Genomic DNA, 20,687 nt, shown 5'->3' on the forward strand with positions numbered 1-20,687 from the left:
TGATATTGTATAAAATGTTAACGATAGTCTACGATTTCATTAACCCGATTCTTCTCAACATGCTGATATTGGCACAGACTTGTTTCATATAATTTTAAAACCTGTTCCAATTTTAATACAATCCTAAAATTTATACTACTACAGATTTATTACTGATATACTTAGAAAAAATAGGGTTGTATTGCAGAATCACTTAATGAAAAAGAATCAATTTTAAACTATTTATTGGAGCTTTGATACATAAAATACTAATTAGGGTGTAATACAACTAATTTAAAACCAATTAAGGAAGTAATTTTAAAATTGGTTAATCATAGGGTAATTTGTTTTTTAGTATAAAATTGTGGAGAATCATCTTTCATAATTTATTGTCATTGGTAAAGTCATAAATAAGTTTTACAATTAATATAAGACATTAAAATCGAACAAAACATAATCCATAGCAATTTTTAAACAACAATCAGCAAATAGTAAAAAAAAATGTTTCTTCCATCGGATATGACTCATAATGTCCGGTTACATTTGATTTTGCCTAATTTCTACACAAAAAAAAACTGATACCAAACAGTAAAACAATCAATTATTACAAGGTAAATTAAAGGATAATTAAATTTATATGTTAACCCATTTCACGCAAATTGCGTTATTTGAGTTTATATCGTAAAAATAAACTCAATATATTTTCATTTTGTATGAGTATAATTTTCGACAATATTAATTCAAGAAGCATTTACAAATCGGATTTTTTTTTAGACAAATAAGAGTTATTGATGTACTTGTTTATTCCATATATGTCTTCGCTTCTCGATCTATGTTTTCTATTTTAAGTAACACAAAACTTTATAAACTAATTAAAAATTGAGCTAAACTGCTATAGAAAATTGAGAAAATTGAGAAGAATGAAATTCTGAAATAATGTTAGAATAGGATTCTATATATGGAGCTTAGTACTCATGTCACCACAACGGGCCCGGGTGGGCTAGGTGTACCCTTTAAGGGTACACCTAGCGTAACCTACCTAGTACTCAGCGATTTTTACAACTCAAAAGTATTGTTTTCATAATCAATATTTTTTTTATAATGAAATAAGGCAAAATAGTTTTTTTCTTCTACATTTAATTGTGCTTCAATTTTTTGTCCAAATAAAGAAAAAAATTTTTCGTCTAAAAGCAGAATTTTAATAAAATGTGGCGTTCCAGCAAAGCTGTAAGGAATAAAATTTGATGGTGAGTTTTAATGGCGTACACATAAAATTTTCTTTTTTATCGCAAGGCCCGAATAAAATTCTTTTACTTTTCCAGTCAATATTGTTTTTTCTTTTCTTAAATTTTGGTTGAGAAAAATTTCATAGAAAAATTTCCATTTTCTTTTTCCAATACTCAATTTTACTTTTTTTCCTTTATTTTAATTTTTTTCTATAATTTCCGAATGAAAGTAATAAAAAAAAATTTCCTTTGAATGAAAAGAAAATTTTCCACAATATTTTTTTTTTGTAATTCTTTTTTCTTGTTTACCTCTTATTCAGGATTCGTCAGAGTTTTTAAAGGTAAATACAAGAATTCATTTTTTTTTTCTAATATTTTTTTTTCTTTCTTTTTGTGAATACTTTCCTTATTTTCTTCAATTGAAAATAAACGAACCAAACTGAATTCTCAAGTCATAACCATCATCATTTTGTAGCCATTATTAGTATTACCATCGTCATCATCATCACCATCATCATTACTTTTAAAAATCATCATTCTGTATTCATCATCGCAGTTTTGTCTGATCGCCATTAATTTCACCCTCGTTACAAATTTTTTTTTACCCCGTCAAAAAGAAAAAAATCACTATTTTAAGGGTGGGTGAATATTTTTTTTTCTTTATACTTCTTTCTCTTTCTTTTTCTCTATTCATTTCTTTTAGTTCATGCATTTTGTATTTTTAAATAAATTTGACAAGGACGATGAAGACGACGACAGCTTCCTTGTGTTGTGTTGTTTGATTACCAAAGTGTTTGTCAAATTTTTTTTCTTTTCTTCGTTGTTATGTATTTATTTTTTTCTTTTTCAATAAAAAAAAATTTATAACAAGGACATTTAAAGATAAGATGAGTGAGAAGAAAAGAAAATTCTTCCTTTTTCATAAAAAAAATTAAACGAAAAAAAATAAATTCTTTTTCTTTCTCAGTTCCTAATAGAAATGCTCGAGGGCACAAATATAAATATGTATAATATGTATGTATATATATGTATGTAATTAAAATGTTAGCGTTGAGTTGTATTGGTCATTCAATAATCAGCCATTCCATTTTTTTTTCATATTTCTTTTTCCTTTAATAAAGGAAAAATTTTTATTTATTACTTTTTTTTTTTATTTAAAATTTAAAAAAGAAATAGATTCATTAGAGTAAAAAAAATTATAAAAGCAATAAGATAAGCGGGCACAATTTAATGATCACACAACTGTAAGTAAAATGTTATGCCGAGATTTATAAGTATGTTTAAGCAATGAGACAAGTCACTTGGAAATACACAAAATTTTCAAAATATTAAACTCATATAGACATAATATATACATACGTTTTGGAATTTTGATTAGAATTGAGAGAACTAATCCATTTATAATGAAATGTAGTTGGGTTTGAATAAGAGATAGCCAAAGATCCTTTCTTAGTAAAGTTATTTTTCCTATTCCTTGAATTTTTAAACAGTTTAGATCTACACATATAGCCCTTGTACGAATATAGGATTTTTTGCCCTCCAATTAAGACCAATTAATGTCCAAAATTTTAATTCCTCTTAGTTATTCTCTAACTCAGTATGTTTTATTCATTTAAGCGGAATATTCTCAAAATTGTCTCTTTAAGCGCAAATTCATTTTCTATCGGCATTACGCTTACACTTCTCACTTCGTTAAAAAGAATGTTGTTAAAAATCACGACCGCAACCAAAACAGTATTAGACGTCGAACTAGATAAGAAGATCTGTGTAAATGAGACAAAAACTTTCGACCCTTTGGAATTCTTCATGTTCTTAGCATCAAAAATCTTTGATCAAAAATTGCCGTAACGAATAAAAATTCAAAATTATCGTAATTTTGTTCTTCATTATTATTTGAAAAATGACACCACATGAAAATTATGTGAATTGTAAGACGCTGTTGTCAAAGCCGTAATGAAATTCGTCAGTTTTAAATAGGGTTTTGTACTTAAATTTATACACTTTAACAAAAAAACTAGAATATTTAAGATTAAGGCCTAAAACTAAATTAGTAGTAAAATGATTGATATTATATCCTTATATGTATTATACTTAATGGCAATTTTCTCCAGAAGAATTCCAAATGGACAAAATAAATTTTAACTTGAGACTGTTTCAATTTTCCATTTAACAATTTTTCCTCCCGTTTGAATTTTTTTTATAGTATTGATAGATTCATATTTTTCTTTCATTTATTTATTAATGTGTATTGGAAAAAAAATCGAATAATTTATTGATTTTAATTTTATTTTAATAAAAATTATTTACATATTCAATACATAAAATTTTCTCATTTACTATACATTTAAAATTTTCTACAAATATTTTATAAGAAAAGAAAACTTAGGTCATTATTTATTTGAAGATAATTAACAATTAAATTAAAAAAATGACAAAATATTTTAATTGAAATAGCAATTCAAATTAAACTAGTTCTTTGGTAGTCTAAAATCTAGTTCTTTGGAAGAGTCTAAAATCAATTTTAACTTACATGTATTAAATTCTTTATATGTACATTTTTTTATCATTGTCGAAGAGAGACATGGGCAAAAGAGATACATTCCTCCCCCGCAACCACCGTAACCTATCATAGCTTATTGTAACTCTCCCATATCCCACTTAAACTACGCCGTTTCCAAGTAAATACCCGGAGATATCTCCTCCTCCCTCCCCAATATTGGGAAAGCCCCGCCCCAAACCATCTGCATCTCCTGCAGCTAGAGCAGGACTGTCACATAAAATACGGCCGTTTCAGCAAAATCAATTTAAATTAACAAAATACTTTTGAAAATTCTCGAAATTAGCTGGAATTTTTCTTAGAATCCAAATCTTATACTTAATACATTCTTAGTGTTATATAGTATGAGTTATTTAAATAAGTATTGTTAATTGTATTCTGAAATTTTGCTTCATAACAGAGTGAAATATTTCTCATAATAATTTTTGACTTCGTATTATACTAATTATTTCAAATAAGGTCTGGGAAAGCGATTCATAACTTTATTTAAGCACATTACAGATGTGCTACTTGCAGCATTTATACTCGTACTAGTGCGTTTTGAAAAATTCTACAGTTTTATGTTTGTAATTTAATACACTTTTCGGTCCTTTTGTCTCAAATATGACAACAAGATTTAAAACATTAAAAAAAATTTACTAATTTGCTAAGATTTTTGATCTTGTTTATATTATATAAGGTGACCGGTTTTCATTGGTAAATTGTATTTATATTTCTTTTCACTGTTAAACCCAAATATAGCACTAATTTTAATTTAATTGAAGACATCATTTTTTAAAAATCCACTTTTTAGTTACCGCTAAATCGTCTACATTTAAAAAATTCCATTCGTGTTTTAACACCATCAAAATGTTATCGAAAAACTTTTAATGATGAAAGTTTAAGTTTTTGTTCTACTTTTTTTTTAGTACACTAATGATATTGGATGAAAGTTTTCTGAATGAAAATGCAAAAAAAATTCTGATGAAAAATTCTTCTTATCATTGCAAAAAGTGGCCGAACTTTTTAAAAAAAAATTTTTTTTTTGAATTTTTTTTTATATTATATAATTAATAATTATTAAAAGGTATTTTTAATGTTTACTCTAAAAGAAGAAACACAAACATAAAAAAAATAGAGGCGAAATCTATGAAATAAAATCAAAAGGATTCAGACCCTTCTTCTTTCTAATTAAGAAAAGAGTATAATCCGTACAGAAAACTTTGAAGTGTGAAAAGGGATAAATTTTTGTTTTTAAATATTTGTACTTCAAATAAAGAGTGCGTTTGCTGTTATGTTTTCATTTGTTGGGAATGAATTAATAAGGAAAGTAATTAAGTTAAGAAATACATTTTTACTATTATTTTTCCTTAGCAAATGCTAAATAAAAATTTGTGGTCTAGGACATTTTTACGATAGACGCGATATGATAGCAAATATTTATTTATGCGTACAGCGTCTGAGTCTTTTAGTATATTTTTTCTCTTTTTACCCCCCTAGGAGGTAGACGATAAGTATTGTTCCCCAGATATTAAGTATTTAACAAGTAGCTTGTTTTCTTTATATTAAATATTTAAGGTCAGTAACCTTAACATAATAAAGTTAAGCTATAGTATTGCATATCAAGCTATATAATATTGAGTATAATTTTTATATAACCTGTGGGGGTTTGAACCCGAGACCCTTATCTTAAAGGACCAGTGCCATAGTTAGTGCAACATTAGTTGATATTTAATAAATATAAGCTTTTATAAAATTTGTCGTTAAACGTCCCTTTTGAATTCTCATCAACAGAAGTTGTACAACAAAAGCTGCACCGTCATAAGTTGCGATGTGAATCGGGTGGGATTATCCCGGGTCAATATCATTTAACAATATGATGTATGAAGTTCCTAAATTTTTTTCTTTATCGTTTATTTGAGTTGGGAGGTCGCCTTGTAGTCCTCTTCTGCTTATTTAAAATTCTCAGATTTTTGAACGATTATTAAATATATTATTATTATTATTATGCGTCTAGGTATTATTCTTTCTCTGAAAATTCAATAACTGAATTGAAATTTTGTGCATAAAAAATATAAAATTTATTGAAATGATTTATAATATGTACAAATAATTATTATAAATTTACTGAACAACAAAAATATTATGAGTAAAATACGAAAAACCACATTGATGCTTGGATTAGAAATTTAAATTAGTTTTTTTCTCAAATTATTTTTTTTTTAAGTAAACAAACTTCTTTTAAAATTCTCAATTTTATTTTATATTTTATTGTTATTAATCTACACCAGATAATTTCACTGTTATTTTGAAGATTTATTATCCTTTTTTCTAATATTATTAAAATTTATTTTATTATTTTACTTTTCAACAACAACAACAGCAACAATAATAACAGGAGAATACAAGACTGATTTAATTATCACGTGATATATTACATACATATAATATTTGGGTATATAGAGTTTATAAAGTAACAAGGATAACATTAAAAATTTGTATACAATTACAATACATAGCACAAAAAAAAAATTCGAGATTTTTTTTATGGCGTACAAGATATTAATATCGTAAGCAATTCATATTACATATTAAAATATGTATTTGATAGTTACCCAGTCGGACTTTTTGGAATTCAAAAATTCAAAAATTTAAGTTATTTCGATATTATAGCACAGTTTTTTTGCAGTTATACATGACGTGACAGCGCCAAAACTGTTGACATTTACTTTTTGGTTATATGAACTTTTGCGGTCTATGCTATATTTTAAGTTATAAAGCGATCTAAGTTACCAAAATACTAAGCTTGAAACAATCTTCGAAAAGGCAAGTAAATGAATTTTCTTTTATGCTGCATTTGATGATCGCAGTATATTTTATTTTAACATAATTCATTATTTTAGGTAGCTCTAAATAGTATGTAGTGTGTTCGGGCCTCATCGCACTTCGCACTAAAATTTAATTTGTCGCATTATTTTTTTCCTCGAAAACTCCGAATAGTATCTAGTGTATCCAGATGTCTTCGTAGTTCGCACTAGATTATCTATCTAAAATTCAAGTTTATTAAACCCCTACTACATCATCGAAATTCGCACTAAATTTAAAGTAAACATATACAAGTTGAAGTAAATAAAAATAGTAAAAAAAATATTTTAAGAAAAAAGCGAATATTTAAAAATAAAAAACAAAATAAGTAATTCAATAAATCATATTATAATGAAGAGAATGTGATAACTAATACTATTCGTGTATTGGTAGACGATTCCCAACAAATTAGTGATATAGTAAGATTAATTCTTCATAAACACTATGAAGAAACTGTTAGATAATAAATAAATACTACGTGTTTCAACTTTATTTATTATAGCTTGCTAAAAGAAGATTGTACATGATATTGAGGATTTGAAGAAGAGTAATGATATATACATAGTAAAAGAAGATAAAAGAAGTTACTTATGCAACGCTTTATAAGAAGGCACACGAACTAAGTTCAAAAAATTATAGTTGGGATGTCTTGGAACTGTTAGGGTTTTTACTAGGGTTATACAACCACTAGGGAGTGGTTCTTCCTGCAGAGTAATTGGAATACGTACTGGAGTCCCAAAATCAATTGTCTTTGATATTGTAGACAAATTTTTAGAGATTTTTGTGCAAATATTTTTAAATATATTAAATATCCTGATTCAAATGTTCTTTATTTTTCCAAAAAAAAAAAAAAAAAATAGTAAGAGAATGACACACACAATACGACTACATTTATCTAATATTTTCCAAACCTGCACAAATATAAATGAATAATTCTAAAATAAAAGTTTTTTCGGCGCTTTCACAATAATTTCGACATAAAAATGCTATAAAAATATGCACTGATGTAACTTATTCTATTTCGTAAGATTTACTAACAGTCATAAGTTTTAAGTCTGGAAAATTTTGAAGTGCGATAAATAGTACACACCAAAATATTTTCAGGAAGTGATAGTTCGAAGAGCTAATGCGATACCTTTGCAAACAGCTTTAATCAAAATAATGCTTATATTAAAGGTAGAAAATATTATTATTTGCGAATATTGAATATGAGGCTTAAAAATTGCGAAACAATCTAGAATTTACACAAGAAAAAAAAAATTGGAATTGATTTAAAAGATCGCCTGGGAAAACATTCTTCCCAAATTTACTATGGTTTTTTTTTTTCATACAAATTTACACTTTTCATTAACAATATGTTAAAAAAAAGACCAAAAATAAAATTTAACTAAATCTCATTTTTGTAATTTCATTATTTTAATTTTGAGCAAAAAAAAATTATAAATTTTTTTTTGTTGTCCTTCTATTATTAAAGTCCTGATTTAAGTTTTTTGCATTTCTCGTTATGGTTTTTCACTTTATTTTTTTGCTTCTCTATATTCGCTTATTCTCTTATATTAACTAAAATATACAATTTTAAAAGTTACAACTGTTGACTTTCCGAAAAAAATTCAAAAACAAAAAAAACACTAAGCATAATGAAAAGTCTAAAAAAAAATTGTAATTTTACAGGAAATTTTTTTTGGATGTGACCTTTTTTTCTCTTCTCCTTATTCGTCCATACATTCATTCATTCATTGACTTGAATGTGAGAGAAACTAAATACTGAAAAAAAAAACGTGCACATTACAACACTTCTTATCTCTAGGGGTACATTTAAAATGACTCATTCTACCCCTATTTTTTCATCAAATGGAATATTTGTTTATTTTCAGTTCTAAGCGCGTACAAAAAAAGACTATATGTAAGGGTATAATAGTAAAATAGAGCATTTTTTTGTAGTTCCAGATAACAGAAAAGACTATACAGAAATAAAAAAAAACAAAAGTATTTAAAATTAAAATTTTTCATATTTTGTATAGAATATCGCGAACGATCGCGATACTATGATGCAGAGAGTAAAAAAATTGGAAAAAAAAATAATATGAAATATGAAAAATAATAACAATAACTATAATGTAAAAATTTAAGAGAGGAGACAATATGGAAATAAAAAAAAAAATACATTAGAATGTCAACGGATTTTCGTTGCTTTTGTCTCGGTTCCATTCTCCTCTGCCTTTGTTTAAGATCTTTTTATTTTGAATTTTTACCGTGAGTATCAACTATGTCGAAAAATAACACCCTAAGTTGAAAAATAAGGCAACTCAATCAATTTAATAGTTTTTGAATGTTAAACTTTTTATTAAAATTTTTATTAAAATTATCTGTCAAAACCGGGCTTATTCATGTTTGCAAGTTTTATTACTTTTTTCGCTTGAAGTTCTTTAAACTTTAATTACCTTATTTACCAAATATGTCCTGAGCAAAAGTGGAAGAAGTTGCAACCATAAAAATCAAATCTAAATTTCACCCCTAATATTCCAACAGAATTGGCAATCCTCAATTTTAGTCGAAGTTGTAAATGAAATAATTAAAAGTTATAAATTTTGTTAAAGCTAAATTTAGATTTTCAACTAAATTCAATCGCATTCGAATGTAATTTCGATATATGTACATGAATATTGTTCTTATACAGAATCACAAGGATACAAGATAATACCCATTCTGAACCGCAGTTCAACTCATAAAAATATGTTTTACAAAATAAAAACTATTTAGAAAAATAGTTGATTAGGGCAGTTTTGCTCTTATCCTGTAAATTAAAACTTAGATGGCAATATTATGTGTTAAAATTTTTTTTTGTTATTTATTTCAAATATTTTTTGAATTGGTAATTTTAATAAACACATTTTGATTTAAAATACTGCGAAGTGAAGTATTGTATCTCTCTATTCGATATTCTGCCAATGCCACCAATAATGAATTAAAGTAGATACTGTGATTTTTCTATATGGGTGTGATATTATTGGTACATAATATTTAAAATCTCATTGTGCTTATGTCATACGTACAAATATAGTAAATCCATACTTCACGGTACGTTTCAATTATTCAAACAAGTTTTTTTTTTGCCTTTTTTTTTTATTATTAATTTTCACGTAAGTTATTTTTTTAACTAAATTTGTAATAACAAAAAAATAATGTATTTGAAGGAACAAAAAAATAACAAAACTAAAGTAACAGGAGCAAAAAAAAAACAACGCGCGGAAAAAAAAGTTAAAATTTTCTTTTCTAATGCACTTAAGGGGGTTGTAAAAACGATAAAATTGGTGAGTACTCCGAAAAATAAAAAATTTTAAAATGTTTACAATAAAATCGTAATTTTAATTGCCTTTTCCCAATTATTTTAATCTACGAAAATTTAATACTACAGTACAAATCTTATTTATTTGGGGGAGAAGAAGTTGAGAAATTTTACACAATAATCTCTTCTCAACAACTGAGAGTTCTGGATATTTTTCTATAAGAAAATCTTTATGCTTTCTTCATTAAAAAGTGCACCGTTCATCATCTAAAACCAAAACAAACTCTGATACCATCAAACTTCATACGTTAAAAATCGAACAGAATATGTACACTTTTTTATTCTGCAAATTCAGGATGGAAAAGTTGTAGATTGTAGATTGCTTAATAGGATGATGGTACACCGCGACCTTAATGATCTATTGTGCTCCCACCAGGAGCGCTCAGTGTTCTGCCTAGAGCACCACACGAGACCCACACTTCGGATGAATCTGAGCAACTTTTCCGTGAGGACGTCCCACAACGACATGCCCACCAACCAAGGCCCGTGCATGCTGGTCAACAGGTTTCCTGTAGATCTTGTATAGTTCCTAGGGTTGTTTAGTTGGTTACTAGCGACCACAAATTTTGATCATACCTAAGACAAAATACATAAAATTCATAGTATTTTAAGATTCACTTTATACGTAGAGAGAAGAAATTACAATAAACTTTTCGGGGACATGGCAACAAAAAACTAAATCTTAATCGTAAGATATTGTGTTGTATTCTTTTGTGAAAACGTGTTCCATTTCTAAAAAAATTTACATGCTTCATGTATGAGTAAATCGAAAATCGTAATAAAATACGCAGCAATTAGGCCGATCTAAAACAATAATATAATTAGTTCATTTTTCGTATAAAGAAATGTTTCAGAATCTTAGAAAACAAAACCAATTACAATTATTGTTAAAAGAAAAAAACGTTTTTACTTTCTTAAAGCATTTTCAATATTATTTTTTAATCTTATATTTGGTAGGTTTTTTGTTTCCATTTTAGAACTGAGAAATTTTTTACATTATTTCAAATTTTGTTCAATTAAATTACAAAAAAGAGCAATAGTATAGGCTTATTTTTTTTTAAATGGAAATTGTGTTACTTAAAATTCTAAGCAGATGTCTTTGTAAATTAAAAGTATCAGGGCAAAAAAAACACTATACGAAAAACAATGTTCAATACAAAGTTTCCTTGACATTCTTCACTTAAGTTCTATAAATTCTAAAATGAAAAATTCATACTCAAAATATAGCAAAACCCATTTCAATAATTGGGAAAACACACGCGTATAGTTACGCATTGCTTCTATTAAAATATTTTCCTTTTTCCTTTTAATTTCTATACCTGTTTATAAAGATAATTTCTCTAAGGATAATATGTACTCGTATTTATTACAAAACATCTTAAGTGTAGAAAAACAAATTAAAATACAAAAAATAGCCTTACAATTAGAAAAAAAGACTTCAATATGTTTGATAAAAAAAAAAACAAAACACCAAGAGAGAAGCATTCATAAAAATTAAGGATTTTAAACAATTTTGTAAGGATTCAATTGCAATAAAATTTCGTAACGCTTAACGAAAACAAAAAAAAATATTTAAGGATAATTAGCTTTTTCCTGTACAAAATTGTTCATATTTTATTTTAATTAATTTTGTAATTGATAGTGAAATGTATATAAAGAAAAAATTTCTATTTCAAAATATTTTGTAATAAATTTTAAGGATAAAGAGGAAAAAACAGGACTTTTTTTTTTAATAAAAAGCAGCGCTATTGTTGTAAATTATGTAGCTAATAAATTGGAAAAGTGGAAAAAAAGCATAGATAATTTTTACACATTTTTTACACACACATAGAATATCAAATCAAATGAAATTAAACTTCGGATTGAAAATTTTGCATTACGGAGCTCAAAATTTATTATACATAGAAATATAAAAGAAATAATAAAACTACGATATAGACTTTAAGTCGAAGCAGTGATGGAAATTCAAGAAATTTGAGAATATCAAGTTAAATATTCTGAGCGTGCAATCATGTATATCCACAAATGTGTATTGTAGTCATAAAAACGCTAGTATCAGGCAATTTCTATTTTTTTGCAGTTTTAGTTCATTGTTGTTGTTGCAAATAAAGTTTTCATTGTTAAAAGTGTCGTTCTTGTGTTTTTCAATTGGCTTGACTATAATTCAATATGAGAAATATTCCCAGCAAATGGAATATTGCATTTATTATCAAATTCTAAGCAGGGATTTGTTTTTGAAGATTGATGGAATTTCCTTGAGCACCATTTACGAAATCAACTTAAAAATGGTTCTTAAATCAACATGGCATTGTGTTCGTCGTTACATCATATATGTAATATTTTTTTATGATTTAGATTTATCTGTCATAAACAAAAAAAAAAAAATTTGATTTCTTAGGTCTACATGTCTTAACACTAAATGGCGTATTAATGACAAATAACAAAATGCACGGAGTTTATATGTGCGATAAATAATAAGCAGTAAATTTGCGATGAATACATAAGTAGAAAGTATCATACTCTAGTTGAGCGTAACACCGTAACAGTTCATTTTAAAAAACATCACATTTCACACACAATAGTTGTCACATTTTGAATCTCAGAACCAGAGTATATTGAAATCAATTGAACTGTTAACATCGATTTCATACAAAAGTTTTTCCTGCACATAAGCTTCTGTACAACGGTATATACATACAGCAAACCAATTACATTTATCTCATTATTTAAAAATTCAATTATGTACCAAAAATGTACCTGTTTTACCTTTAAATTATTCAATATTTTAAAATTCCAGGAAAAACAACCTCAATATTCCCTTTAATTCTTTTGATTAATGTCACATAATAAATTTTATAGCTTAACTTTTTTCATCAGTCATTATTTTTATAAGTCAATCAAATTGACAACTTTATTTAAATGTCATCAATAATGGTATAATGGTAGATTAAAGTTAATTGTTGCACATTTTGTTAAATATTTAACAATATTATTTTAAAATTTAATTTTAAGAAACTTACTGCCTAGTTATTACAAAAAAAAGGCTTCATTGAATTTGAGTATTAATTTTTTTTTGCGTCTGTCTAAATGATTTTTTTGCTTTTTGTAACTAAAAATTTGAACAAAAAATTTAAATTTTGTAACAAAAAAAAGGTTTTTTTTAAATGTAAAAAAAAAACACCTATTATTACTGACATCACCCCATACGGTACTTATACTTATGTACCGGTAGATTTTCAAAGCAAAAACCGGCAAAAAAAAAATTAATCAAAATGTACAAAAAAATTTTGAAAGGGTGTTACTAAACCTATTTATAAAAATTTGACTACCATTTTTTTTTTTTGCAAGAGTTTCAACTCTGGGGTGTCATTTTTTTTTTTTAGTAATTTAAAAAAATTTTTTTCTTTCAACTTAATTTTTTATAAAGATCTTCTAGTTGGTTCATAAAACTGTCAGATTAAAAAGTTATTATTCTGACATAACGTGTATAGCTTTGATTTTATTACAGTTGTTTTTTTTCATCACATTCATTTTTATTTGACATTTTAAGCAGATGCTGATGATCTTTGAAATTTATATGATTTTTTTTTATTATTTTTAGTTAGAAGAATTGAAACTTTTAAAATTCACGGTTGTTCAATTCAATATTATCTTTATAATTTCTCTATATGGTATAGTTTATAAAATGAGTTATAATAAAGCATTAAAGCTGTGTAAAACTTGAGTACAGTAATCCCCCGCTTTAAGTCGTTTTCAGATCCAACATTTGCGATTTTAAGTGGAATGACTTGAAGCGAGGTTCATTTCTAATTTTCTTATAAGAAATTATGTACAAGGCATCATGTACAAAGAGAAAATTTTATTGGAAGAAATTCCAGACTTCTACCAATTTTGTTTCAATTTACCTTATAGATTAATAACGCATTAATGAAAGTATCTTGAGTTCAAATAACCATTAAATTGAATTCAATTAAACCATTCAATTAAGTCGTAATTTGTGAAATTTTTAAAATCTAAATTATTTATTAACAAATTTTAACTTTTTCATGAAAATAAACATAACAAACAAATACGCCATGGTTTACTGCAGAAGTAAAAGAGCTAGCAAGAGAAAAACGCGAAAGTTACTTAAAATACCTAAGTAAGAGATCGCCCGAAGCATACAGAGAATACAAATCTGTGAGAAACCGCGTAAATTCCAACATACGCAGAATAAAAAAAGAACACTGGGAAGCGTTTACTGCAGACATTGAAAGAGATTTGTATGGTGCTCAAAAAAAAGTGTGGGGATTGCTTCGACGAAGGAAAAAGGAGGTAAATGAATATGTGCAAACAAATACTATATCTATTCAAGACTGGGAAAATCACTTTAGAAAGTTGTATGAAAATAGGGAAGACCGTGAAGCAGAAACACTTTTGCCAGAAGTAATAAGTACTTTTATTAGCATAGAACTTGTGGAGAACGCTGTAAAAAGTTTGAAAAATCGAAAGGCAGCCGGATATGATGAAATACCAAATGAGCTAATAAAATACGGGAGCGAAGGTCTTCATCATCAATTGGCATTATTGTTCCAAAAAACCATTACCAGCGGAACAATTCCAACTGACTGGAGGAAGAGCCTCACAATACCTATTTTCAAAAAGGGGGATAAAAGGATCCCGGAAAATTATAGAGGGATAACTCTTCTAAGTGCGGTAATGAAGCTCTTCACAAAAATTCTCCAGAATCTCCTATCAGAAAAAATTATTATGTGTGAAGAACAGCAAGGATTTCAAAAAAAACAGATCTACGATAGACGCAATTTTTGTGGTGCGACAAGTAGTAGAAAAATCAATAGAATTCGAGAAACCGGCATTTATGTGCTTCGTGGATTTAACTAAAGCTTTCGACCGCGTCCAACTCAATGATATAATCGAGATATTGACAGCGAAAAACATCCCACCCGAAATAATTAAAATTATCGAAACCTTGAACAGAAACACCTCCACATATATATTAACGAACAACATCAAATCAAACGAAATTCAAATATCATCAGGAATAAGGCAAGGCGATTCTTTGAGTCCATTTCTCTTCAACTTAATAATGGAAAAAATAATATCTGAAGTGAAAAACGCAGGACGTGGCTATAGAACTTCAAAAGGAGAAATAAAAATTATATGCTACGCAGATGATGCCGTGCTAATATCCGAAAATGAAGACGAGCTGCAAAAATTGCTACACCAGTTTTATATTACATCTTCAAAATTAAACATGGAAATTTCGGTAGCAAAAACAAAGTCTCTGGTAATTGCAAAAGAACCTTTAAGATGTAAATTGGCGGTTAACGACAAAATAATAGAGCAAGTAATGTCGTTTAAGTATTTAGGGGTAGAGGTTTCTGCTTGCCAAAACCGAAAAAAAGAAAATATGCAACAAATAAACAAAGCAGCAAGAGTCAGTGGTTGTCTAAGCGACATTATATGGAAAAACAAGCACATGGGACAAGCAGCGAAGATTAAAATATATAAATCATGCGTACGCCCAATTATGACTTATGCAGCGGAAACTAAGGCGGAGACAAGCAAAACAAAAGCCAACTCGCGTGCAGCAGAAATGAAAACGCTTAGAAAAATAGCAGGACGCACATTGCAAGATAGAGTTCCGAGCGCAGAAATAAGAAACATGTTAGATGTTCAAGATGTGGTAAGATGGGTAAGAGCTAGGAGGCGTGCCTGGAATGAACACGTCTCTAGAATGCAGAGTGACCGCATTGCAAAAATAGCAAGGGATGGCAAGCCAAGCAACACCAGGCCGCCAGGCAGACCACCTAAAAGATGGATCGAGTGCTGGACATCAACTTCTCAAGAGGCGAACTAATTGGAAAAGAACAGGCTGAGAGGCCTATAAAGAAGAGGAAGAAGAAGAAGAAGAACTTTTTCATATAGCTTAAATTATTTATAAGCTTTAATATGTCGCAATCATGATCTTACAGAAAGTTTCAATTGTTTGATATCCCACTTTTTTTCGTTTTAAACACGTATTAGGGTTTTAAAGGAAAAATCATTCAGTGTTCAGATTTTAACATAAAGTTTCAAAGTTGTTATTTATACTTGTCAGACAGAATATTTTCACTCTAATTTTCTGTAACCCTCAAAAACTAGACGTTCGAAATCAATAACAATTTTATTTCTAAAAAAACTACAAGAAATCACTCTCCGAATATTTTAACAATTTGTATAGAAGAACCTCAAACTAATTTACATAATATTTATTGTTCAAGTATGGCTATTCCATATAATTGTCGACAATCAAAATGCAAAAACGCAAATTGTTGTTTTCTAACTGATCCATAACAACTTTTTAAAAAAAACTACTGCCTCTACGAAAAAATTTGGAGGTGGAAGGTGCAAAATATCTTGAAAAAAATTTTAATTAATGTAAATTTGAAATCATTTAATAATTAATTAATAATCACTTTTGAATAATCATTTTAAAATTATACGATTTTTAATTGATTAAGAAATTGAGTCTCTGAGCGGCAAACAAAAGAGTTGCAAGAAATTTATTTCAAATTGAATTATAGTTATCGTATAAAACTTTCTTACTCTGCGATTCCTCATTATTATGCAATCAATTTAAGTTATAATTGTGTTAAAATTGAATCAAAAATGCAGTTTTTTTTACATAACATTGAAAGTGTATTTAGTCTAAATATTAATATAAAAATTTAATAATCTTTACTCTGCTTTCTGAAGAAACTATTAAGATAGTTTCTAAGAATAGTAAGAAAGAATAAACAAATTTAATAACATATTAAATTTTCAGTTTGATTGATGTATATACATATGTACTACATAAAGATTTGTAAAATGCATACAATTTAATACACAGAAAAAAAAATAAACTAAGAAACAAAACAGAAATTAATTTTTGATTTTTTTTTTCAAACATTGAATTTTACACAAATTAAATTCAAAAATATTAGTCCAGATTGTTAAAATCTTTACGATAGCGCTTTCATGTACATGATATCACCATTTTACACGAATTATACAAGACTGATACCACCGACTTCATATTCTTTGTTTTTTTTATTATGAAATTTTCACATATAGTGGAGCAAAAACCTGTGTAATTTAAATTTCAAATTAAAGTTTTTTTAAAATGTTTAACTTATCTTGTCAACATTCAAAAAATTAATATGTATAAATTGTATATTATGACATGGTATATTTTATTATGACATATACCTACATAAATATAAATGATTGATTATATAAGAAAATGTGATTCAGATTGTGTACTAGACAAAATAATGATTATTGTGTAAGAATATAAGACGTAAAATTAAATTTAAAAAAAATTTATATTACGGTGTACTAGCGTAACTTAGAAATGCATATGAGTAATTCGGTTTATATATACTTTAATTTAATATTATAAATAAAAAAAATTGTACCTATAGCATTTTTTTTATTACAAAATTTAATTAAAAATATTGCGATTGAAATCATATAAAATTTCTTACATTTTATATATGTAATAATTATTAAAAAAAAATTGCTTTTCATAAAAATTTATTTTTTTTTTAATTTTTATATTTTTTTACAGAAATATTTCTGTGTTCAAAAAAAAAAAAATTATTCTTAAAGTTTATTTTAATTAAAATAACAAAACCACCTCTGCTTCTTCTGTATTATAGCCCTCTTCAAAAGTTTTTCTTTCATAAAAAAAAAAAATATTTCCATTTATAAATATTATTAAACATTATGTAATATACATATGTATGTATAGGTCGTATACCATCTACATACATACTTGAAATTATATTTTTATTTCCATTAAAACTCATCTCCATTCACGCTTGTCTTCACTTAAACATACATACATATCTCATCTGTTCATTAAAAACCTATTTGCATTTAATTCATTCCAATGTATTTTTTTTTTATTTTTCCTTAAAAAATCAAGAAATGTTTCTGATGACAATCTTATTAGACTATGTGTACAACATTGACTTATTATGGATTCTGTATGTATATGAGTACAGGATGTTTTATTAAAAATTTTAATAAATAGTTTTGACTTTAGAAATTTATTCTAAAACTACTTAATCTATATAAATTTTATAGCACATATTGATTGTAAAAACCGTAGAAATAATATTGGAAATTGGAGTGGAAAATACTTGTGAATGAGGAAAACTAAGTCTACACATTACAAAAATACAACTGAGGAAAATTAAGGCTATTCTATCTATTGTAGATAGCCTACATTTCTTAAAATAAGAAGTATTTCCTGATTTTAATTGTTAATAATTGCCTTTTACTTCCACCATTTTAAATAATGCAGCAATAGTTAAAAACAAAATTTGAAAAAAAAAAATAAAAAAAATCCTGTACATTTTTGTATGTATGAATAAAATTTTTTTAATAAGAATAATAATATTTTTTTATTCAATCTAAATTGAACGAAATTATCATCTTTCTATTAAAAATACATAAAAAGTCCTTCCACAGGAATAAATTTTCATATATTTTTAAGCAATGAAAATTTTCCTCCACTTTATCTTGAAAATGGAAGAAAAAAAAAATTTTTTTTTTATTATTTTTTATTTGCTTTTAAATTTATTATAAGTACAAATACATACACACATTCTAATATTTTTTCGCAATTAAATTTAACGCAATGCGTCGTCTTTAAGGGAAAATAAATAAGAAAATTTAAAAATGCCCCGTTGTGGTCCATAATTTTTATAAGAATTAAAAAAAAAAATGTAGATATATTTACACTTACATATATTATATAAATTAACGGTACTGAAATATACATACATAAAATGTACATTTTTAAGAAGGACACACACAATATACTCGTATTTGCCTTTATAATAAAATTAAGCTTTTTCATCATATACAAATTTTCTCTTGGGAGAAAATATCAAAGAACTTATATAGAATTTATTTAAATTTTAAATTTATATTAATTGTTCGATAAATTGAGGTGACCATATGTATAATTTATTTACCTCAAAATTTGTAACAATTCTTTGAATCATAAATAATTTATGTCGTTTTATTTTCGAAAAGGATAATAGAAAACATGGTTTCATGTAACATTGTGAAAGGTTTCGTAAACTAAATATTTTGATATTACATATTATTCTCATGATAGCATTGTTTTTTTTTTGGTAAATTTTATAATTCCATATGCTCCAATAGTTTAAAAGCTTGTACCGTTTCGCTGGTGCGATAAAAAGCCTTAAACAATTATGTACGTTAAATTAATCATCTACATTCTATAAGAAATCTTATTTGTTACATAACAACACACATACACGCAAAACAAATAGTTTAAATTGTGTGCTTGACAGAAATTCAACTTTTCTCCTCAATTTAGTGGAGATTTTAAATAAGAAATAAAATAAAGAAATTTTCCTATTTGTCTATGTCAATGTATTAAAATAGATGTAAATTGGAATCCATTTTGGTGGCAATTCTGTATTGTTTTTATTTTTCGGTCTCAATATTTTTAATTTTTGTTTCATTTTTCATTAAATCATAAATTTTTACGATAAAAACTACTGATAAATTGAATCTTGAATCTGAGTTTGTTTCCTTTCAATTTTTAATAGCATTACTGCCATAGGATTACTCTAATTTAATATACGTATGTGCATTGAAGTAACAAAAGTATAAAATTTTTGGAAACGTGTTTGTTTTTCTTACTTCTTTCGACAATTAATTAAGTATTTGTTGAAAACAAACTTAGGTTTTATAATAACTTTAAAATTGCACAAGTTATTCTAATTCAAAGCTTCGATTTTGTAAATAGAGGACTTCGTTAAAATAATATTGCATTTTCTTACGGATGCTGCTGTGTACACCAGTTTACGTACACTGTACACATTTTCATTGTTTCATAAATTGAATATTAAAATATATTTGTCCCACATCTAAATTTCATAAGTAAGAACTGGTCAATCTATATTAAAACTTATACATAATATTAATTTGCATACAGAGGTGGAGGCATTCTTATTAAACATTTTCTTTAATTTAAAAAAAAATAAATTAATTTAATAAAAAAAAATAAAAAGAAAAATTTCTTATTCTTTTAATTCCAGAATGGGAGGATGATGGTCTATAAAGAACAAAAAGTGTGTGTTGTTAAAAAGAGAATAGAAAAATCTAAAAACAAATACATAATATTATCACATCGCATATCGCACAATATAATTACAAGATACGCATAATTTATAAGGTATAATAGATAAAGATGTACAACATTTATTCTTACACATACAGGGTGATTCAGAAAGCTATACAATAACATATACCATTGGTTAGAAGATCGAAAATGGGTAAAACTTTTGTTACGGACTGGGTACCAGATCTCAAGGGTTTCGAGTTCCAGGAGTTTTAACGAATTTTCACGAAATTTTTACTTATCCAAATTTTTTGGATTATAACTTCCATTCTGAAAAAGATAGGAATTTCAAGATAGGAATTCTGGAAAAGATAGGAAAAAGTTTCTGAAACACCTAGTAAAGGGCTTAAAATAAACATGTTGCATGAGTCTGTATTTTATGTACCTTTGGGATATCAAGCTTTTGAACTTTAGAAAAAATCAAATTTTACCCTTGTTTTATTTTTTCAGTCTTTACTAAATAGATAATTTCGTAAGTAATTTTTTAAAGCCTTGAAAGAGCTTTAATTTAAGCTCTTGATTTAAGTGTACAGAAGATAGCAC

General features: G+C 26.5%; 1 protein-coding gene across 1 annotated transcript; it reads left to right on the forward strand.

Moving 5' to 3' along the window:
- The first annotated feature begins 2,092 nt into the window (after positions 1–2,092).
- LOC129609257 (uncharacterized) lies at positions 2,093–15,812 on the forward strand. The gene is made up of 3 exons (XM_055521191.1): positions 2,093–2,096; positions 14,043–14,520; positions 14,738–15,812. The coding sequence occupies exons 1-3, from the start codon at positions 2,093–2,095 to the stop codon at positions 15,810–15,812; spliced, it is 1,557 nt and encodes a 518-aa protein (XP_055377166.1).
- The last annotated feature ends 4,875 nt before the right edge of the window (positions 15,813–20,687 follow it).

This window comes from Condylostylus longicornis, unplaced genomic scaffold (assembly GCF_029603195.1).
Source record: "Condylostylus longicornis isolate FDR11 unplaced genomic scaffold, ASM2960319v2 ptg000038l, whole genome shotgun sequence".
NCBI classification, from domain to species: Eukaryota; Metazoa; Arthropoda; class Insecta; order Diptera; family Dolichopodidae; genus Condylostylus; species Condylostylus longicornis.